Here is a 24,090-nt window from a genome sequence, read left to right as displayed (position 1 = left end):
CTCTGACCACTACTCCAGGGTCGGTCAGAACACTGCCCTTCAGGGAAGTAGACCACATGATGCAGTCCACACCATGTATCAATTAGATCGTCAGCCTACATATGCTGAGGTAACCTCTGGCAGAAGACCCCTAGAACAATCAGAGATAGGAGAGGTGCGCCAACTATTGCAACTAATATGCAGACTACTGAGCTAGACAGTCCCTTTAATTCACACACGGGCACGCACGCGCACACACACACACACAAACACACAGGGTTGCAGATTGCACATAACATAAGTACAATGCAATCTTATTCCATTCTTATTCATTTGTTTACAAATATTCCTAAATGTATTGACACCGGTATTATAATAATTATTATATGTAATGGTGTGTGTGTGTGTGTGTGTGTGTGTGCGCGTGTGTGTGTATGTATGTATGTATGTGTGTATATGTGTATGTGCATGTATGTGTGTATATATATATATATATATATATATATGTATGTGTATGTGTATATATATGTATATATATATGTATGTATGTATGTGTGTGTGTGTGTATGTATGTGTGTGTGTGTGTGTGTATGTATGTATGTATGTATGTGTGTATATGTATGTGTATGTATATATGTATGTGTATGTATATATATATGTATATATATATGTATGTGTATGTATATATGTATGTATATGTGTATATATGTATGTATATATATGTATGTGTGTATATGTGTATGTATATATATGTATATATACATATTTTATTTTTTTTGTTTTTTTCGATGTACTTTACTCAAACCAGTGAATATCACTTATTATAAATGAGATCATTAACTATCAGCTCTTGGAATATCCAGGGCCTATACTCTTCACATTTTGGTTATAAAACAACTAATCCAGAATTGATTAAAAACATCAAGGGACAGGACATCATAATCCTACTGGAAACATGGTGTCGTGGAGACATAGATACTCAGTGTCCCTCAGGCTATAGAGAAAGTTTACTACCATCAATCAAACATAAAAATGTTAAACGGGGCCGAGACTCAGGTGGAATCATCATTTGGCATAAGCAGGACTTAGCACTGAATGAAATGAAAAAAGGTACCACTCACATTTGGCTAAAACTTAACAAAGGTACAATCTATTGTGACAATGATGTATACATATGTGCAGCTTATGCTCCTCCTTCAGATTCATCATATTATGATGATCAGTTTTTTGACAATCTCCAGACAGAAATCATTACATTTCAGGCGCAGGGTAAAGTGCTTCTTTGTGGAGATTTCAATGCAAGAACAGGTTCTGAGCCTGACTACACTGATGCGGGAGGTAACCACCACATATTTGGACACCCCTCCTTGTACAGTAGCCCTATTATAAATAATAGAAACAGTCCTGACCAAATACTGAACAAAAATGGAAAAGAGTTAGTACATCTCTGTCGAGCCTTAGGCCTGTACATGCTTAATGGTAGAATCAGAGGGGACTCTTTAGGTCAGTTTACTTACTGCTCAGCTCTTGGGACAAGTGTAGTCGATTATGCCATCACTGACATTGACCCCTCCTCCATTAGTGCATTCACTGTCAGACCACAGACACCATTGTCAGATCACAGTCAGATCAACGTGTTTCTGAAGAAATTAACCGGCAATATTCATTCAAAAAAACAGCCCAATAAACTTTACAACATAAACCAATCGTTCAGATGGGCTCCAAACAGTGCAGAGGCATTCATTGAAACATTGAACTCAAATGAAATGATGAACTCTATACAGTTTTTCAATAACTCACAGTACCAAAACAATAAAGATGGTGTCAATTCAGCTACCCAAAACATCAACTGCATATTCCAAAAAGCAGCATCGAAAGCAAATTTGAGAAAACCAAAGCAATGCAACATCAGAAGCAAAAATCAAAATGTTTCTGACAAATGGTTTGATAATGAATGTAAAACAATTAGAAAACACCTAAGACAAATGTCAAACAAAAAACATAAGCAGCAAAACAACCCAGAGCTACGATATGAATACTTTGAAACTCTGAAACAGTATAAACAAACACTGAAATGCAAGAAATTGAATTATACCAACAAGACACTTGATGAAATTGAAAACGCAATTGACCAAAATCAGTTCTGGGACATGTGGAACAATTTAAGCACAACAAAGCCACAAGAATTAGCCATACAAGATGTAGGAATTTGGAAAACTTACTTTGATAATCTATACAAAAACATCCCACAAAAAGACTTAAACCAGAACCAATTAGAAATTAAAGAAAAATTGAACATCCTGGAATCAGTCATTAAAAACAACCAAAATCCATTAGATTACCCAATAACCCAACAAGAACTAAATGAAAAGCTAAAATCTATTAAATCAAAAAAGGCTTGTGGTGTAGACAACATCAGAAATGAAATGCTGAAAAACAGCACACCTGAGTTGCAAAATGCTGTGCTTAAATTGTTCAACATGGTTTTAACTTCTGGCTGCTTCCCTGATGTCTGGAACCAGGGGCTCATCTCCCCTATCCACAAAAGTGGAGACAAATCAGACCCCAATAATTACAGGGGAATTTGCGTCAACAGTAACTTGGGAAAGATTTTCTGTAGCATTTTGAATTCAAGAATTCAAACCTTTCTTCAAGAAAAAAATGTAATAAGTAAATGTCAAATTGGCTTTCTCCCTAACCATCGCACTACTGACCATATATACACCTTACACACACTAATTAATAAACACGTCCACCAAAAAAAAGAGGGCAAAATCTTTGCTTGCTTTATTGACTTTAAAAAAGCATTTGATTCGATTTGGCACGAAGGGCTATTCTACAAAATTCTACAAAGTGGGCTTGGTGGTAAGGTGTATGACTTAATAAAATGTATGTACACAGAAAATAAGTGTGCAATAAAAATCAAAAACCAAAGAACAGAATTTTTTTCACAATGTCGAGGTGTGAGACAAGGCTGCAATTTGAGTCCAAATCTTTTCAACATTTATATCAATGAATTAGCAGACATGTTGGACCAATCTCCAGCCCCAGGACTCACACTATTTGACACAGAGGTGAAATACCTGCTATATGCTGATGACTTGGTACTTCTATCACCAACCAAAGAAGGTCTTCAACAAAACATTAATATTCTGGAGCAATATTGCCATAATTGGGCCCTGGCAGTAAATTTCCAAAAAACTAAAATCATGATTTTCCAAAAAAAACCCAGATGTCAGAAACAAAAATGTAAATTCACCCTGAACAACACCTTAATTGAACACACAAAAAATTACACCTACCTTGGTCTGACCATATCTGCATCGGGAAACTTTAATATGGCAGTGAAGGCACTCAAAGAAAAAGCCCGCAGAGCAATGTATGCAATAAAAATGAAATTATTCAAAATCAACATCCCAATTAGAATTTGGACTAAAATATTTGACAGTGTAATCCTACCAATAGCACTTTATGGAAGTGAGGTTTGGGGGCCACTCAATAAACTGGATTTTAAAATGTGGGACAAACATCCAATTGAAACCCTACATGCAGAATTCTGTCGGAAAATTCTACAAGTCCAGAGAAATACACCAACTAATGCATGTAGGGCAGAATTGGGCCGTTTTCCAGTAATAATGAAAATACAGAAAAGATCATTAAAATTTTGGCTACATCTAAATTCAAGTCCAAATTCGAGTCTGCAATTTAAAGCACTTCAAGCCCAAGAGCTGAGCCCAGAAACGAGCCCTCTCAGTCAGCTGGTGTTGGACCTCACCAATCAAGCTGACACCAGCACTGCTTCAAAAGAAAGAATTCCAATAAACAAAATCATGAACCAATCAAAGGAATCATACTTACAATACTGGAAAAACGAAACAAAATCCCAAAGCCGACTAAATTGCTATCTGACCCTAAACAGAGAATATGAATTGGCTGATTATCTCTACTCTGTCAGAGATACGAAGCAGAGACAGATCCTTACCAAGTACAGGCTGAGTGACCACCGATTGGCAATAGAAACCGGCAGACATAAAAAGACATGGCTACCCAAAGAAGAGCGTGTATGTGGTCACTGCATGACAGGGGAGGTAGAGACAGAGATGCACTTTCTCCTTTACTGTGATAAATATTCCTCACAAAGAGATTCATTATTCACAGAAATGACTACATATATTCCACATTTTTACAAATTGAACCCAGAGGAAAAACTAAGAATACTCAAATATGTATTTTCCTGCCATAGCCTGAGGGACACTGAATAATAACATCTGCATAGTAAACAGTAACTTACTTATTATTACTATTATTGTTATTACTATAATTATTAATGTTTACTGTGACTGTTACCATTTTATTGTATTTATTTTTGTATTTAATTTTGTATTATTATTTACTACCATTTTATATTATTATTTGCTATCATTTATAATTTTGTTACAATGTATATTGTATACATTGTTGCTTTGGCAATATTGACACAATGTTTTTCATGCCAATAAAGCAGCTTGAATTTGAATTTGAGAGAGAGAGAGAGAGAGAGAGAGACAGAGAGAGAGAGAGAGAGAGAGAGAGAGAGAGAGAGAGAGAGAGAGAGGGAGGGAGAGAGAGACAGAGAGAGAGAGAGAGACAGAGAGAGAGAGAGAGAGAGAGAGAGAGAGAGAGAGAGAGAGAGAGAGAGAGGGAGAGAGAGAGAGACAGAGAGAGAGAAAGAGAGAGAGAAAGAGAGAGAGAGAAAGAGAGAGAGAGAGAGACAGAGAGAGAGAAAGAGAAAGAGAGAGAGAAAGAGAGAGAGAGAGAAAGAGAGAGAGAGATGGATGCATGGATTAAGTAAGACAATCAGTGTTCTTCTCTTTTCCAACAGAAATACAACAAATCCAATGAAAGGTAGTGATGTGGATGTACATCCTCTATAATAAGACTCTGAAATCAAAACAGAATAAAGAGAAAGTAATAAAGTGAAGTGCAGATTTCTTTGGAGGAAGTAAGTCTTAAATCATTCATAAAATATCAAAACAACGAGAGACGTGATTAAATAAAAGGCAGACGATTTTGACTTCAAGTAGGCAATTTGCCAGAGCCATGAACATACAGACGTCAGTTAGTTAGCTACTCCTCTCCATGTTGACACAAAGGTTCGGGAACAATCACATTCTGACAAAGAACGCCACTAAAATTCTAACTGGACTGGAATGTTCAGAAAGCTTTTGGTGACATTGCATCTGTAAAAATTCTAGAACAAACCCAGTTGGCCAAATCTTAGTGGCTGCATTTCAATAGTATAATAATTCATTTCTCTCCTTGAGACGAGGAGAGGAAACCACTTCAGACTATTGACATACACCCTGGACCTGATCAAATATGTAAAAAAGGGCACCCTTCCTTCCTAGGGCTCAGTGCTGTCCCCTGTCCAGTCAGGGAGGAGTGAAGGATGCATTCAGAAGGCGTTCGAGCAGAGACCCTGACCTGGCCCATCGTTGGAGCCTGGGCTGACGCTCCCAGACAATGGAGGCTCATGGGATATGTAGTATGCTTGCTGCTAGGAGGTTCGGCGGTGGAAGAAGGATCACTTCTTTCTCTGGAAAACGTTGGCCAGCATGGCGCCGGACGTGGTCAGCTGACCCATCTTACTCAGGAACTTGGTCTTGGCGTCTTCCCCAACCAGACTGGCAGCGATGGACACAGATCTACAGCAACACACAGTTTGAACACATGTAAATATGTATTAGCGGTTAAACATAGCATCATCATTGGTCCACAGATACACAATATGGTTATATTGATGATAGCCTGTACAATGGGATATATAATATAGTGTACACGTGGATATAGATTATATTATATAGTGTACACTGGGATATAGATTATATTATATAGTGTACACGTGGATATAGATGTTATTATATAGTGTACACTGGGATATAGATTTTATTATATAGTGTACACTGGGATATAGATTATATTATATAGTGTACACGTGGATATAGATTACATTATATAGTGTACACTGGGATATAGATGTTATTATATAGTGTACACTGGGATATAGATTATATTATATACTGCACACTGGTATATACTGTAGATTACAAACTAAGCAAAAAATAAATGTACATTTTTCAGGACCCTGTCTTTCAAAGATAATTCGTAAAAATCCAAATAACTTCACAGATCTTCATTATAAAGGGTTTAAACACTGTGTCCCATGCTTGTTCAATGAACCATAAACAATTAATGTACATGCATCTGTGGAACGGTCATTAAGACACTAACAGCTTACAGACGGTAGGCAATTAAGGTCACAGTTATGAAAAGTTAGGACACTAAAGAGGCCTTTCTACTGACTCTGAAAAACACCAAAAGAAAGTTGCGCAGGGTCCCTGCTCATCTGTGTGAATGTGCCTTAGTCATGCTGCAAGGAGGCATGAGGACTGCAGATGTGGCCAGGTTAATAAATTGCAATGTCCGTACTGTGAGATGCCTAAGACAGCGCTACAGGGAGACAGGACGGACAGCTAATCGTCCTCGCAGCGCCAGACCACGTGTAACAACACCTGCACAGGATCGGTACATCCAAACACCACACCTGCGGGACAGGTACAGGATGGCAACAACAACTGCCCGAGTTACCCCCCTGAACACACAACCCCTCCATCAGCGCTCAGACTGTCCGCAAAAGGCTGAGAGAGGCTGGACTGAGGGCTTGTAGGCCTGTTGTAAGGTAGGTCCTCACCAGACATCACCGGCAGCAACGTCGCATATGGGCACAAACCCACCGTCGCTGGACCAGACAGGACTGGCAAAAAGTGCTCTTCACTGACGAGTCACGGTTTTGTCTCACCAGGGGAGATGGTCAGATTCGCGTTTATCATCAAAGGAATGAGCGTTACACCGAGGCCTGTACTCTGGAGAGGGATCGATTTGGAGGTGGAGGGTCCGTCATGGACCCTCCACCATGACGGTCTGGGGCGGTGTGTCACAGCATCATCGGACTGAGCTTGTTGTCATTGCAGGCAATATCACCGCTGTGCGTTACAGGGAAGACATCCTCCTCCCTCATGTGGTACCCTTCCTGCAGGCTCATCCTGACATGACTCTCCAGCATGACAATGCCACCAGCCATACTGCTCATTCTGTGCGTGATTTACTGCAAGACAGGAATGTCAGTGTTCTGCCATGGCCAGTGAAGAGCCCGGATCTCAATCCCACAGAGCACGTCTGGGACCTGTTGGATTCGAGGGTGAGTAGAAAGGCCTCTTTAGTGTCCTAAGTTTTCATAACTGTGACCTTAATTGCCTAACGTCTGTAAACTATTAGTGTCTTAATGACCGTTCCACAGGTGCATGAATTGTTTATGGTTCATTGTACAAGCATGGGAAACAGTGTTTAAACACTTTACAATGAAGATCTGTGAAGTTATTTGGATTTTTACGAATTATCTTTGAAAGACAGGGTCCTGAAAAAGGGCTGTTAATGTTTTTGCTGAGTTTAGATGATATAGTGCACAATGGGATAGATTATGCATGGCGTATACCAAACATTAAGAACACATTCCTAATATTGAGGACCCCCCACTCTTTTTTTCCTCTCGGAAGAGCCTCAATTCGTCGGGGCATCGACTCTACAAGATGTCGAAAGCGTTCCATAGGGATGCTGGCACCTGTTGAATCCAATGCTTCCCACAGTTGTGTCAAATTGGCTGGATTGGGTGGACCTTTTTTGATACACACGGGAAACTGTTGAGTTTAAAAATCCCAGCAGCGTTGCAGTTCTTGACACACCCCATTCAAAAGGTACTTAAATCTCTTGTCTCGCCCATTCACCCTCTGAATGGCACTCGTACACAATCCATGTCTCAAGGCTTAAAAATCCATATTTAACCCGTCTCCTCCGCTTCATCTACACGAATTGAAGTGGATTTAACAAGTGACATCAATAAGGGATCACAGTTTCCACCTGGATTCACCTGGTCAGTCTGTCATGGAAGGAGCAGGTGTTCCTAATGTTTTGTATGAGAAAGTTAGACGCACAAATATCCTACCCCAAATACATGCTAACCTCTCACCATTACAATAACAGGGGAGGTTAGCATTTTATAATCACACCCTAAATACATGCTAACCTCTCACCATTACAATTACAGGGGAGGTTAGCATTTTATAATCACACCCCAAATACATGCTAACCTCTCACCATTACAATAACAGGGGAGGTTAGCATTTTATAATCACACCCCAAATACATGCTAACCTCTCACCATTACAATTACAGGGGAGGTTAGCATTTTATAATCACACCACAAATACATGCTAACCTCTCACCATTACAATAACAGGGGAGGTTAGCATTTTATAATCACACCCCAAATACATGCTAACCTCTCACCATTACAATAACAGGGGAGGTTAGCATTTTATAATCACACCCCAAATACATGCTAACCTCTCACCATTACAATAACAGGGGAGGTTAGCATTTTATAATCACACCCCAAATACATGCTAACCTCTCACCATTACAATAACAGGGGAGGTTAGCATTTTATAAACACACCCCAAATACATGCTAACCTCTCACCATTACAATTACAGGGGAGGTCAGCATGTCTTGGGGGGTATGATATTTGTGGGTCTAACTTTCTCACTCATTATTCAGGACTATCCGTAATCATGGTACCATCCACATTAAATGTAAAAGTGTTAAGAAACATATTTCATTCTTATTTACAATAAAAGTGACTCCAAAATAATGTAATCATTGCACTCTAGGAGGAATATGGGAACAAAGACTTAACTTTTGACAACTTTCATACACAAGTGAATTTGTCCCAATACTTTTGGACCCCTGAAATGGGGGGGCCTGTGTACAAAAAGTTCTGTAATTTCTACATTTTTCACCCGATATGGATGAAAATACCCTCGAATTAAAGCTGCTAGTCCGCACTTCAACCTCATAGTCAATGTATCACTTCAGAGTACCAAAACAATATATTTGGAGCTGACTGTAGATAGCCTGAAGAATGGGAAATTATTACATAGGTACACTGAATGGTTTTTACAGGCTATCATTCATCTAGAATGTTTTGTATATAATCTCAATATTCTTGGTCTCCCTAAACATCCAATTCAGAGATGTGTTGCTGTTAACTGTCCGATTATAAAACTCTAATTTCTTTGCCTTGACCATGTGACCATATAACTAGACTGGGAAAAGCAGTCGCTTGAGTGTTAACGATAAAAGTTCCTTCTGTTCTCTACTGACTGACAGTTAAGAGAGTTCCTCTTTTTCTCCCTCTCTGCCTAACTGGGGTTGAACAACAGCAGATAGGACGCAGTAACAACATCACAACGACATATGGTCAATACTGGAATGAAAGTTATGAGCCACCGTAAAATGCTGGAGTTGAGCTGCTTAGTCGTAACATGCTTGTTGAGAGACGTGATAACACAAGCCCATATCGGGGATGGATCCTGTCATTAGACTTCAGTGTTGTCTCTGACACTGTGCATTATGATCACAGAGATTCTAGTTATAACTGTTGTCTCTGACACTGTGCATTATGATGACAGAGATTCTAGTTATAACTGTTGTCTTTGACACTGTGCATTACAATGACAGAGATTCTAGTTATAACTGTTGTCTCTGACACTGTGCATTACAATGACAGAGATTCTAGTTATAACTTGTCTTTGACACTGTGCATTACAATGACAGAGATTCTAGTTATAACTGTTGTCTTTGACACTGTGCATTACAATGACAGAGATTCTAGTTATAACTGTTGTCTTTGACACTGTGCATTACAATGACAGAGATTCTAGTTATAACTGTTGTCTCTGACACTGTGCATTATGATGACAGAGATTCTAGTTATAACTGTTGTCTTTGACACTGTGCATTATGATGACAGAGATTCTAGTTATAACTGTTGTCTCTGACACTGTGCATTATGATGACAGAGATTCTAGTTATAACTGTTGTCTCTGACACTGTGCATTATGATGACAGAGATTCTAGTTATAACTGTTGTCTCTGACACTGTGCATTATGATGACAGAGATTCTAGTTATAACTGTTGTCTCTGACACTGTGCATTACAATGACAGAGATTCTAGTTATAACTGTTGTCTCTGACACTGTGCATTATGACAGAGATTCTAGTTATAACTGTTGTCTCTGACACTGTGCATTACAATGACAGAGATTCTAGTTATAACTGTTGTCTCTGACACGGTGCATTACAATGACAGAGATTCTAGTTATAACTGTTGTCTTTGACACTGTGCATTATGATGACAGAGATTCTAGTTATAACTGTTGTCTCTGACACTGTGCATTATGATGACAGAGATTCTAGTTATAACTGTTGTCTCTGACACTGTGCATTATGATGACAGAGATTCTAGTTATAACTGTTGTCTCTGACACTGTGCATTATGATGACAGAGATTCTAGTTATAACTGTTGTCTTTGACACTGTGCATTACAATGACAGAGATTCTAGTTATAACTGTTGTCTCTGACACTGTGCATTACAATGACAGAGATTCTAGTTATAACTGTTGTCTTTGACACTGTGCATTACAATGACAGAGATTCTAGTTATAACTGTTGTCTTTGACACTGTGCATTACAATGACAGAGATTCTAGTTATAACTGTTGTCTTTGACACTGTGCATTACAATGACAGAGATTCTAGTTATAACTGTTGTCTCTGACACTGTGCATTATGATGACAGAGATTCTAGTTATAACTGTTGTCTTTGACACTGTGCATTATGATGACAGAGATTCTAGTTATAACTGTTGTCTCTGACACTGTGCATTATGATGACAGAGATTCTAGTTATAACTGTTGTCTCTGACACTGTGCATTATGATGACAGAGATTCTAGTTATAACTGTTGTCTCTGACACTGTGCATTATGATGACAGAGATTCTAGTTATAACTGTTGTCTCTGACACTGTGCATTACAATGACAGAGATTGTAGTTATAACTGTTGTCTCTGACACTGTGCATTATGACAGAGATTCTAGTTATAACTGTTGTCTCTGACACTGTGCATTACGATGACAGAGATTCTAGTTATAACTGTTGTCTCTGACACTGTGCATTACAATGACAGAGATTCTAGTTATAACTGTTGTCTCTGACACGGTGCATTACAATGACAGAGATTCTAGTTATAACTGTTGTCTTTGACACTGTGCATTACGATGACAGAGATTCTAGTTATAACTGTTGTCTCTGACACTGTGCATTACAATGACAGAGATTGTAGTTATAACTGTTGTCTCTGACACTGTGCATTATGACAGAGATTCTAGTTATAACTGTTGTCTCTGACACTGTGCATTACGATGACAGAGATTCTAGTTATAACTGTTGTCTCTGACACTGTGCATTACAATGACAGAGATTCTAGTTATAACTGTTGTCTCTGACACGGTGCATTACAATGACAGAGATTCTAGTTATAACTGTTGTCTTTGACACTGTGCATTACGATGACAGAGATTCTAGTTATAACTGTTGTCTCTGACACTGTGCATTATGATGACAGAGATTCTAGTTATAACTGTTGTCTCTGACACTGTGCATTATGATGACAGAGATTCTAGTTATAACTGTTGTCTCTGACACTGTGCATTATGATGACAGAGATTCTAGTTATAACTGTTGTCTCTGACACTGTGCATTATGATGACAGAGATTCTAGTTATAACTGTTGTCTCTGACACTGTGCATTATGATGACAGAGATTCTAGTTATAACTGTTGTCTCTGACACTGTGCATTATGACAGAGATTCTAGTTATAACTGTTGTCTCTGACACTGTGCATTATGATGACAGAGATTCTAGTTATAACTGTTGTCTCTGACACTGTGCATTACAATGACAGAGATTCTAGTTATAACTGTTGTCTCTGACACTGCATTATGACATGATGATGACATTCTTTGAAGAGAAAAACAGCCTAAAAACAATTAAGGCAGAAAACTATTGTGTGTGTGTTGCTAGGCTACAGCCTCAGAGTTCAAATGTTGAAATGTTGATGCACACACATCCCTCCTCCTCTCACCCACACTACGGCTGTACTCCTCCCTAAACTCCCCTCTTATCACCCACACTACGGCTGTACTCCTCCCTAAACTCCCCTCTTATCACCCACACTACGGCTGTACTCCTCCCTAAACTCCCCTCCTATCACCCACACTACGGCTGTACTCCTCCCTAAACTCCCCTCTTATCACCCACACTACGGCTGTACTCCTCCCTAAACTCCCCTCCTCCTATCACCCACACTACGGCTGTACTCCTCCCTAAACTCCCCTCCTATCACCCACACTACGGCTGTACTCCTCCCTAAACTCCCCTCTTATCACCCACACTACGGCTGTACTCCTCCCTAAACTCCCCTCCTCCTATCACCCACACTACAGCTGTACTCCTCCCTAAACTCCCCTCCTCCCCTCACCACGGCTGTACACCTCCCTAAACTCCCCTCCTCCTATCACCCACACTACAGCTGTACTCCTCCCTAAACTCCCCTCCTCCTATCACCCACACTACGGCTGTACTCCTCCCTAAACTCCTCTCCTCCTATCACCCACACTACGGCTGTACTACTCCCTAAACTCCCCTCCTCCTATCACCCACACTACGGCTGTACTCCTCCACACTACGGCTGTACTCCTCCCTAAACTCCTCTCCTCCTATCACCCACACTACGGATGTACTCATCCCTAAACTCCCCTCCTCCTCTCACCCACACTACGGCTGTACTCCTCCCTAAACTCCTCTCCTCCTATCACCCACACTACGGCTGTACTACTCCCTAAACTCCCCTCCTCCTATCACCCACACTACGGCTGTACTCCTCCACACTACGGCTGTACTCCTCCCTAAACTCCCCTCTTCCTCTCACCCACACTACGGCTGTACTCCTCCCTAAACTCCCCTCCTCCTATCACCCACACTACGACTGTACTCCTCCCTAAACTCCCCTCCTCCTATCACCCACACTACGGCTGTACTCCTCCCTAAACTCCCCTCCTCCTATCACCCACACTACGGCTGTACTCCTCCCTAAACTCCCCTCCTCCTATCACCCACACTACGGCTGGGTCCCAATGCTCTTTGAAAGCTTTCTGCCCTCCTCCCTCACCATGGTTTCTCTACCTGTTTTCTGAAGCCAGGAAACCAGAGGGTCATGTGACTGTGACCCGGCAAGTCCCGCGTAGCTCAGTTGGTAGAGCAAGGCGCTTGCAGCGCCAGGGTGGTGGGTTTGATTCGCCAGGGGGGACCAGTACGGAAAACATTAACAAATGTATGCAGTCACTACAGTAAGTCGCTTTGGATAAGAGCCTCTGCTAAATGACAAAATAAATAAAATAAAAAGACTCATGTTTGGGATCAAAACCAGCAGGCTAGGAAAGTGTGTGTGTGTGTGTGTGTGTTTTGAATGCTCTGACATAGCACACAGACACATGGGCGCTGTTTTAATGGTGTGTGTTAGTACTCACCCCTCAGCCTGTCCGATCCCTCTGTTCTCTACCTTGGTTTCCCCCTCCTTGATCATGGAGCTCAGGATCACCTGCAACAAGACACACAGTGGAAAATATGCCAGATTGCTGTGCTGTGGAAAGTATGCCTGGTGAGTCTCCCTTCTGGAGACAACATCACGCTGTGTGGTGAGTGGTCTGGGACAGGGAATCAGCTGGTCTTTAGCTGGCATGGGAAACAGGTCAGTTGATGGAGTTTGGAAGAGCTACTGTATGGTCAATGTGAGAGTGCGTGTGTACCTCGTGTTCAGGAGATAGCTGTTCCATGTCCGCCCTCAGACACCTCAGTCCAGGCAGGAAGTGATTCACCATAACCTCCTCTGAGATGACTGGAACAGGAAGTCAAGGAGAGGACAACCAAACACTAACAGAGTTGAAAAAAACTTACCAGACATCTAAATACTAACACAGGGGTTTAACAACACATATTGGACAACCAAACACTAACAGAGTTTAAATAAATGTTTTACTAGACAACTGATGACTAACACAGAGTTGAACTACACTAATATTGGACAACCAAACACTAACAGAGTTTAAATAAATGTTTTACTAGACAACTGATGACTAACACAGAGTTGAACTACACTAATATTGGACAACCAAACACTAACAGAGTTTAAATAAATGTTTTACTAGACTGATGACTAACACAGAGTTGAACTACACTAATATTGGACAACCAGACACCAACACAGTTTTACAAAACCTACTGACCAACTGAACACTTACAGCACACAGAGTTTAACAACAGTGAACACTTGACCACCACACACTAACACAAGTAGGTAAGATTCGTGAGGATGGTACATGACTACATTACCCAGAGGGCCACAGTACTTCCACTGGCTCGTCGCACACTGATGATGTCACAGCCGCAGACTCTGATAGTGAGCGATCTGTCAGGGGTTTTGCCACTGTGACCAAAGCTACATGAGACCCCCAGTATAACCTGCTATAATCACACAGTACCAAGCCTCAGACAGCTGGTTGAGGCTTGGTACCAAGCCTCAGCCAGCTGGGTGGGTAGTGGGTGGGTGTGGGTGTATGAAGGTCACCAGGTGGTGGGTTTGTGATGGGTGGGTGGTGGGTAAGGGTGTATGAAAGTCACCAAAGAGGAGGTTAGGGAGGTCTCTGAGCTGTGAAATATGCCCTTGTGGAACCACACCATTTTGGGAACACATTCAGGGAAGGACATGCATGCATGCCCACGCACTGAGCCCTATGCTGGGAACTCTGACCAAAGGCTTGGAGCCAGCTCTCCCTCTCTCATTTTCTCTCCTGGCTTCTCCCTCTCTAAGGTGGGCTGTGGTCTCTTTCTCTCTCTCGCGCTCCTTCTCTCTGTGGGCTGTGGTCTGTCTCTAACTCCCTCCCTCTCTCTCAGTCAACCCTGTAATTAGCCTACAGTGCCAAAACAGAGAGAGTTTATGTTCCTTTTTCCACTCACCAACGGGATAGGCTACCACCACACACACACACACACACACACACCTCTGTCACACATATACAAAGATCAAAGCTGATGCCAAAGACTAAAGACCTTTAGCATAGATAAAATGGTTGACATCAGCTAGAAAAGTTTGAAGGCACACAAACATAGAAATAATTTTCTATTATAGCTGTATGTTTGTGTGCCTTCAAACTTTTCTAGCTGATGTCAACCATATATTTATATATATATATAAATAACAAAACAGGGCAGGGTAAGTTAAGCCCAGAACCACAAATAGTGAACTTTTAACCCCCTGTCGCATAGGACCCACTGACTACAGCAACCTAGGCTGACTACAGCAACCTAGTCTGACTACAGCAACCTAGTCTGACTACAGCAACCTAGTCTGACTACAGCAACCTAGTCTGACTACAGCAACCTAGTCTGACTACAGTAACCTAGTCTGACTACAGCAACCTAGTCTGACTACAGCAACCTAGTCTGACTACAGCAACCTAGTCTGACTACAGCAACCTAGTCTGACTACAGCAACCTAGTCTGACTACAGCAACCTAGTCTGACTACAGTAACCTAGTCTGACTACAGTAACCTAGTCTGACTACAGTAACCTAGTCTGACTACAGTAACCTAGTCTTGACCTAGGTCGTGTTATTCCAAAGACAGAATCTGAGAAACGGCTCTAAAAAAGTTACATTAAAAAAGGTTACTCAACTTGGTACATGTAGCTGTTTGCCTAAACAATGAATAAAGGGTGAGCTAAGTTTTGAACACACCGTAGCAGGACACACACACACACACACGTTGGTGGTACAGAAGGTGAAGGACACAGCAGCATGAGAGAGCGCTGTAGGCCTCAAACAGCTGAGTAGCGATGTCTATCCTCTTCCTCTCTGTAGTCTGGGCGTTGTTATCCAACGCCAGCTTGTGGAGGTGGGGGAGCACAACTGAAAGATGAAAAACACACTATTACTCTGTGTGTGTGTGTGTGTGTGAGAGCCACTTTTTTTGCGTGTGCCTTTGCATTAGTGTGTGACAGTACTGACACTCGTCTCTGAAGCGTGGCTCAGTGTTGGGTCCGACCCGGCCAAAGGTCCTGATGATCTCCATGTGTAGAGAGTGTTGGTCCTGGTACTGTGGGTCCTCCAGGAAGGACGCCAGCTGCATCTTCACACGCTCCAATAGCTGGTACATACAAACACATGAATATACACACAGTCATGTATATATATATATACAGTGCCTTGCGAAAGTATTCGGCCCCCTTGAACTTTGCGACCTTTTGCCACATTTCAGGCTTCAAACATAAAGATATAAAACTGTATTTTTTTGTGAAGAATCAACAAACAACAAGTGGGACACAATCATGAAGTGGAACGACATTTATTGGATATTTCAAACTTTTTTAACAAATCAAAAACTGAAAAATTGGGCGTGCAAAATTATTCAGCCCCTTTACTTTCAGTGCAGCAAACTCTCTCCAGAAGTTCAGTGAGGATCTCTGAATGATCCAATGTTGACCTAAATGACTAATGATGATAAATACAATCCACCTGTGTGTAATCAAGTCTCCGTATAAATGCACCTGCACTGTGATAGTCTCAGAGGTCCGTCAAAAGCGCAGAGAGCATCATGAAGAACAAGGAACACACCAGGCAGGTCCGAGATACTGTTGTGAAGAAGTTTAAAGCCGGATTTGGATACAAAAATATTTCCCAAGCTTTAAACATCCCAAGGAGCACTGTGCAAGCGATAATATTGAAATGGAAGGAGTATCAGACCACTGCAAATCTACCAAGACCTGGCCGTCCCTCTAAACTTTCAGCTCATACAAGGTGAAGACTGATCAGAGATGCAGCCAAGAGGCCCACGATCACTCTGGATGAACTGCAGAGATCTACAGCTGAGGTGGGAGACTCTGTCCATAGGACAACAATCAGTCGTATATTGCACAAATCTGGCCTTTATGGAAGAGTGGCAAGAAGAAAGCCATTTCTTAAAGATATCCATAAAAAGTGTTGTTTAAAGTTTGCCACAAGCCACCTGGGAGACACACCAACCATGTGGAAGAAGGTGCTCTGGTCAGATGAAACCAAAATTGAACTTTTTGGCAACAATGCAAAACGTTATGTTTGGCGTAAAAGCAACACAGCTCATCACCCTGAACACACCATGCCCACTGTCAAACATGGTGGTGGCAGCATCATGGTTTGGGCCTGCTTTTCTTCAGCAGGGACAGGGAAGATGGTTAAAATGGGAAGATGGGAAGATGGATGGAGCCAAATACAGGACCATTCTGGAAGAAAACCTGATGGAGTCTGCAAAAGACCTGAGACTGGGACGGAGATTTGTCTTCCAACAAGACAATGATCCAAAACATAAAGCAAAATCTACAATGGAATGGTTCAAAAATAAACATATCCAGGTGTTAGAATGGCCAAGTCAAAGTCCAGACCTGAATTGGGAAAAAATGTCAGTCTCTCGATGTGCAAACTGATAGAGACATACCCCAAGCGACTTACAGCTGTAATCGCTTGCTGGACTTTTTGGGGCGCCCTGAAGCATTCTTCACAACATTTGAACCGCTCTCCTTGAAGTTCTCGATGATCCGATAAATGGTTGATTTAGGTGCAATCTTACTGGCAGCAATATCCTTGCCTGTGAAGCCCTTTTGTGCAAAGCAATGATGACGGCACGTGTTTCCTTGCAGGTAACCATGGTTGACAGAGGAAGAACAATGATTCCAAGCACCACCCTCCTTTTGAAGCTTGGGGCAGCAGGGTAGCCTAGAGCGTTGGGCTAGTAACCGAAAGGTTGCAAGTTCCAATCCCCGAGCTGACAAGGTACAAATCTGTCGTTCTTCCCCTGAACAAGGCAGTTAACCCACTGTTCCTAGGCTGTCATTGAAAATAAGAATTTGTTCTTAACTGACTAGCCTAGTTAAATAAAAAATAAAAAATAAATACAACTCAATCAGCATGACAGAGTGATCTCCAGCCTTGTCCTCGTCAACACTCACACCTGTGTTCACGAGAGAGTCACTGACATGTCAGCTGGTCCTTTTGTGGCAGGGCTGAAATGCAGTGGACATGTTTTTGGGGGATTCAGTTAATTTGCATGGCAAAGAGGGACTTTGCAATTAATTGCAATTCATCTGATCACTCTTCATAACATTCTGGAGTGTATGCAAATTGCCATCATACAAACTGAGGCAGCAGACTTGGTGAAAATTAATATTTGTGTCATTCTCAAAACTTCTGGCCACGACTGTATGTAAACTTCTGACCCACTGGGAATGTTATGAAAGAAATAAAAGCTGAAATAAATCATTCTCTCTACTATTATTCTGACATTTCACATTCTTAAAATAATTTGGCTAAGGTGTATGTAAACTTCCGACTTCAACTGTACACACACACACACACACACACACACACACACACGTTCATGCATGTGTGTAGTATGTACATGTATATCTGTTTGTAAATATCGACGTTGGTACCTCTTTGTGTGTGACCATCTCCATGATGGTACCAAAGGCAGGGATAGTAGAGATCCTAACTGACCTGTAAACCAGACAGGAGTTACAATAGAGACAGCTCTCAGCTTTATAAACACTACAAGGTGCAGCTCTGACAATAACAATATAAAACTGACCAACACCAACCAAGAGGATACGAGAGAGAGAGAGAGAGGGGAGGAAGAGGTTACGAGAGAGAGAGAGAGAGGGAGGAAGAGGTTACGAGAGAGAGAGAGAGAGAGGGGAGGAAGAGGTTACGAGAGAGAGAGGGAGGAAGAGGTTACGAGAGAGAGAGGGAGGAAGAGGTTACGAGAGAGAGAGGGAGGAAGAGGTTACGAGAGAGAGAGGGAGGAAGAGGTTACGAGAGAGAGAGGGAGGAAGAGGTTACGAGAGAGAGAGGGAGGAAGAGGTTACGAGAGAGAGAGGGAGGAAGAGGTTAGGAGTGAAGGTTAGGAGGGAGAGAGGAAGGAAGAGGTTAGGAGGGAGAGAGGAAGAGGGGAGGTTAGGAGGGAGAGAGAGGTGAAGACAATCAGGACCTGAGGGTTGGAGGAGGGATCTGCTAAAAAGTGGGTGAGGAGGAAAGGGGTTAAGATATTACAGCTGAGCATGCTGGGATACCTCGAAATGCAGCCAATCAGAGAACGGGTTGAGTTAGTGTTGCAGACAGATGATGCGACGAACATGATTGGGTAGTTACTAGATGGTTATGCCAGAAAGGACAAAATCACCTATATCTTCAGTACATTAGATATTGTATATTAATTAACTATAGTTAAGCTTTGGGCTTATGAAATGGTTTAGGTTAGAGGTAAGAATTTGGGTTAGTGCTTAAAATCACATTTTATATTTAGAACGCATCCTACTTCCGTCCTTTCACGGTTATATAGTGATGACCGGCTTGTGGTTTAGTGACGCAGGCTGGTGACCCAATAATAACTTGTGATGGGTAATGTCGCACACTGATGATGCGTGGTGTTAGTGACAGTCAACATTAACGTCACAGAACCGGTCGACCGCACCTTAACCTCTACAGGAATAAACCCCAAAGAAGAGTTTTTTTTTTTTACCCAGAGTCAGACAGACTTGAAACCATCTGACAGAGCAAAGAAAATATGCATTTTTAGAGAGAGCACCTACTACTTTGTACTGGGTTCATGCTGTGGTGCCTCAGTGTCTCTATCCCTGAGTTTGAGACACAATTTAGTTCAATTCAGTCAAGTTCACGTTATTTACCTTTGAGTCGTATTTGTTTCGCATTCTGAGCTCTTTGATTGTCTGCCCCAATCAAATCAACTATTAAACAAATCAAAATCTCCTGATGATGTGGGGTTCTTCCTGTGAGGTGGAGGTAGGGTCAAGGTGGCCAGACCAGGCAGCAGGGGGAAACTTACATTTCAGGGTCGCTGGAGAGAGTGATGAGAGCGGGCACCACCCTCTGAGCCACCAGCGTCTCATTCACCCCCTTCACCAGCAGCTGAATGGACAACACAGCCGAAAGGTCACAGTGATGTCACAGCCCAGGGCATGGACAGAGCCAGCAGTGTCATGGCAACACGCCGAAATAGAGGGAGGAGGGGATTAAGAAAAACAGAAAGAAAGTGATAAACAACAAGAAGTAGCAGCATGGCACACACACTATGAGATGGTGGGAGGGGGGAGAGGGGTGTCTATACCAAAATGACAGTGAAGGGGGGTGTCTATACCACAATGACAGTGAAGGGGGGTGTCTATTCCACAATGACAGTGAAGGGGGGTGTCTATTCCACAATGACAGTGAAGGGGGTGTCTATACCACTATGACAGTGAAGGGGGGTGTCTATACCACTATGACAGTGAAGGGGGGTGTCTATACCACTATGACAGTGACGGGGGGTGTCTATACCACTATGACAGTGACGGGGGGTGTCTATACCACTATGACAGTGAAGGGGGGTATCTATACCACTATGACAGTGAAGGGGGGTGTCTATACCACTATGACAGTGAAGGGGGGTGTCTATACCACTATGACAGTGACGGGGGGTGTCTATACCACTATGACAGTGAAGGGGGGTGTCTATACCACTATGACAGTGAAGGGGGGGGGGGGGGGTCTATACCACTATGACAGTGGAGGGGGGGGGGGGTCTATACCACTATGACAGTGAAGGGGGGGGGGGGGGGGGGGTATCTATACCACTACGACAGTGAAGGGGGGGGGGGGGGTCTATACCACTATGACAGTGAAGGGGGGGGGGGGTCTATACCACTATGACAGTGAAGGGGGGGGGGGGGTCTATACCACTATGACAGTGAAGGGGGGGGGGGGGGGGGGTCTATACCACTATGACAGTGAAGGGGGGGGGGGGGGGGTCTATACCACTATGACAGTAAAGGGGGGGGGGGTCTATACCACTATGACAGTGAAGGGGGGGGGGTCTATACCACTATGACAGTGAAGGGGGGGGGGGTCTATACCACTATGACAGTGAAGGGGGGGGGGGGGGGGGGTCTATACCACTATGACAGTGAAGGGGGGGGGGGGGTCTATACCACTATGACAGTGAAGGGGGGGGGGGGTCTATACCACTATGACAGTGAAGGGGGGGGGGGGTCTATACCACTATGACAGTGAAGGGGGGGGGGGGGTCTATACCACTATGACAGTGAAGGGGGGGGGGGGGGGGGGTCTATACCACTATGACAGTGAAGGGGGGGGGGGGGGGGGTCTATACCACTATGACAGTAAAGGGGGGGGGGGTCTATACCACTATGACAGTGAAGGGGGGGGGGTCTATACCACTATGACAGTGAAGGGGGGGGGGGTCTATACCACTATGACAGTGAAGGGGGGGGGGGGGGGGGGTCTATACCACTATGACAGTGAAGGGGGGGGGGGGTCTATACCACTATGACAGTGAAGGGGGGGGGGGGGGGGTCTATACCACTATGACAGTGAAGGGGGGGGGGGGGGTCTATACCACTATGACAGTGAAGGGGGGGGGGGGTCTATACCACTATGACAGTGAAGGGGGGGGGTCTATACCACTATGACAGTGAAGGGGGGGGGTCTATACCACTATGACAGTGAAGGGGGGGGAATGCTACATCTCTTCACCAAGAGTGTATTTTATCTAGGTCTTATTCCATTTCAGTCCTAGGCTTTTCCCTAGCTCCTACCTCTTATGTGTTCACAAGGCTGGCTCTGGGATGGGGTTAAATCTAAATCAGGCCATTAAAGGGAAGGCAATAACAAGCAGAGGCTGCTGCAGGGGAAATACACAGGGAGGAAAACCAGTATAGTTCTGTTTGCATAATGCAACTGAAAACCCTTTAGAATCCATGGTCTGACATTAGCCACTAGAATATAAAGCTTTTTGTTCAGTGAGTTAACGTGTGTGTGTGTGGTGTGTCGCGGCAGGGTGTCATACCTCAAACATGCATGCAGCGGTACAGCGGACCAGAGCCGAGGTGTGGACCACACCATACCACAGTACTGTCAGTAACAATTCATGGTACACTGGGTTAGCTCTAAGAGAGAGAGATGCGGGAGAGGAGGAGTGGAAAAGAGAGGGAGAGTGGAAAGAGGAGAAGGGAGAGAGATGGAGAGAGGAGGAGAGGAGAAGGGAGAGAGATGGAGAGAGGAAAGAGGAGAAGGGAGAGAGATGTGGGAGAGGAGTGGAAAAGAGAGGGAGAGGAAAGAGGGTGGAGACAGATATATGGAAGGAGGGGAGAGAGGAGAGGAGGGAGAGAGGAAGAAGGGAGGAGGGAGAGAGAGGAGGGAGAGAGAGAGGAGGCAGAGAAAGGAGAGTGGAGGGAGAGAGGAAGGAGAGTGGGAGGGAGGAAGGAGAGTGGAGGGAGGAAGGAGAGTGAGAGGAGGGAGGGAGAGTGAGAGAGAGTTAGAAAGAGAGGGGAAGAAGATAGAGACAGAGGGAGATCAAAGTAAATAATACACATTGCATATTTCAAAGGTATTACCCATCATGCCGGTCGGGTCGGGTCTGTCCTGGTCTGTCTGTCTGTCTGTCTGTCTGTCTGTCTGTCTGTCTGTCTGTCTGTCTGTCTGTCTGTCTGTCTGTCTGTCCTGGTCTGTCTGTCTGTCCTGGTCTGTCTGTCTGTCCTGGTCTGTCTGTCTGTCTGTCTGTCCTGGTCTGTCTGTCTGTCCTGGTCTGTCTGTCTGTCTGTCCTGGTCTGTCTGTCTGTCCTGGTCTGTCTGTCTGTCTGTCCTGGTCTGTCTGTCTGTCTGTCTGTCTGTCCTGGTCTGTCTGTCTGTCCTGGTCTGTCTGTCTGTCTGTCTGTCTGTCTGTCCTGGTCTGTCTGTCTGTCCTGGTCTGTCTGTCTGTCTGTCCTGGTCTGTCTGTCTGTCTGTCCTGGTCTGTCTGTCTGTCCTGGTCTGTCTGTCTGTCTGTCTGTCCTGGTCTGTCTGTCTGTCCTGGTCTGTCTGTCTGTCTGTCCTGGTCTGTCTGTCTGTCTGTCCTGGTCTGTCTGTCTGTCCTGGTCTGTCTGTCTGTCTGTCTGTCCTGGTCTGTCTGTCTGTCTGTCCTGGTCTGTCTGTCTGTCTGTCCTGGTCTGTCTGTCTGTCTGTCCTGGTCTGTCTGTCTGTCCTGGTCTGTCTGTCTGTCTGTCTGTCCTGGTCTGTCTGTCTGTCTGTCTGTCCTGGTCTGTCTGTCTGTCCTGGTCTGTCTGTCTGTCTGTCCTGGTCTGTCTGTCTGTCCTGGTCTGTCTGTCTGTCTGTCCTGGTCTGTCTGTCTGTCTGTCTGTCCTGGTCTGTCTGTCTGTCTGTCTGTCCTGGTCTGTCTGTCTGTCTGTCTGTCCTGGTCTGTCTGTCTGTCTGTCTGTCCTGGTCTGTCTGTCTGTCCTGGTCTGTCTGTCTGTCTGTCCTGGTCTGTCTGTCTGTCTGTCCTGGTCTGTCTGTCTGTCTGTCTGTCCTGGTCTGTCTGTCTGTCTGTCTGTCCTGGTCTGTCTGTCTGTCTGTCCTGGTCTGTCTGTCCTGGTCTGTCTGTCTGTCTGTCTGTCTGTCCTGGTCTGTCTGTCTGTCTGTCCTGGTCTGTCTGTCTTGGTCTGTCTGTCTGTCCTGGTCTGTCTGTCTGTCTGTCTGTCCGTCTGTCCGTCTGTCCGTCTGTGCGTCTGTGCCTCTGTGCGTCTGTGCGTCTGTCCGTCCGTCCTCTCGCGCGCGCAGGCCGGTCAGTGTCCGTCCTCGCGCGCGCGCGCCGGTCAGTGTCCGTCCTCGCGCGCGCGCGCGCCGGTCAGTGTCCGTCCTCGCGCGCGCGCGCGCCGGTCAGTGTCCGTCCTCGCGCGCGCGCGCCGGTCAGTGTCCGTCCTCGCGCGCGCGCGCCGGTCAGTGTCCGTCCTCGCGCGCGCCGGTCAGTGTCCGTCCTCGCGCGCGCGCGCCGGTCAGTGTCCGTCCTCTCGCGCGCGCGCCGGTCAGTGTCCGTCCTCTCGCGCGCAGGCCGGTCAGTGTCCGTCCTCGCGCGCGCGCCGGTCAGTGTCCGTCCTCGCGCGCGCGCCGGTCAGTGTCCGTCCTCGCGCGCGCGCCGGTCAGTGTCCGTCCTCGCGCGCGCGCCGGTCAGTGTCCGTCCTCGCGCGCGCGCCGGT

At 44.3% G+C, this 24,090-nt stretch overlaps 1 protein-coding gene across 10 annotated transcripts in view; it reads right to left on the bottom strand.

Moving 5' to 3' along the window:
* Positions 1-4,731: 4,731 nt before the first annotated feature.
* Positions 4,732-24,090, bottom strand: part of LOC110489591 (RAB11-binding protein RELCH homolog) — a 76,722-nt gene continuing 57,363 nt past the window's right edge. For 8 of the 10 annotated variants that reach the window (XM_036943713.2, XM_036943714.2, XM_036943716.2 and 5 more), the window contains 8 exons: positions 21,927-22,026; positions 19,908-19,990; positions 18,499-18,562; positions 16,043-16,181; positions 15,827-15,943; positions 13,787-13,875; positions 13,508-13,578; positions 4,732-5,663 (listed from right to left, as the gene is read on the bottom strand). In XM_036943713.2, the coding sequence (XP_036799608.2) occupies positions 5,543-5,663; positions 13,508-13,578; positions 13,787-13,875; positions 15,827-15,943; positions 16,043-16,181; positions 18,499-18,562; positions 19,908-19,990; positions 21,927-22,026 (784 nt within the window). In that variant the 3' untranslated portion in view covers positions 4,732-5,542. Of the gene's footprint in view, positions 5,664-13,507; positions 13,579-13,667; positions 13,876-15,810; positions 15,944-16,042; positions 16,182-18,498; positions 18,563-19,907; positions 19,991-21,926; positions 22,027-24,090 lie in introns of those variants that run through there. The other 2 variants (XR_005036042.2, XM_090199262.1) reach the window with 2 other exon arrangements.

Source organism: Oncorhynchus mykiss, chromosome 15 (genome assembly GCF_057628025.1).
Source record: "Oncorhynchus mykiss isolate SJ-2025 chromosome 15, ASM5762802v1, whole genome shotgun sequence".
Classification (NCBI taxonomy): Eukaryota; Metazoa; Chordata; class Actinopteri; order Salmoniformes; family Salmonidae; genus Oncorhynchus; species Oncorhynchus mykiss.
This window is presented reverse-complemented; position numbering and strand designations above follow the sequence as displayed.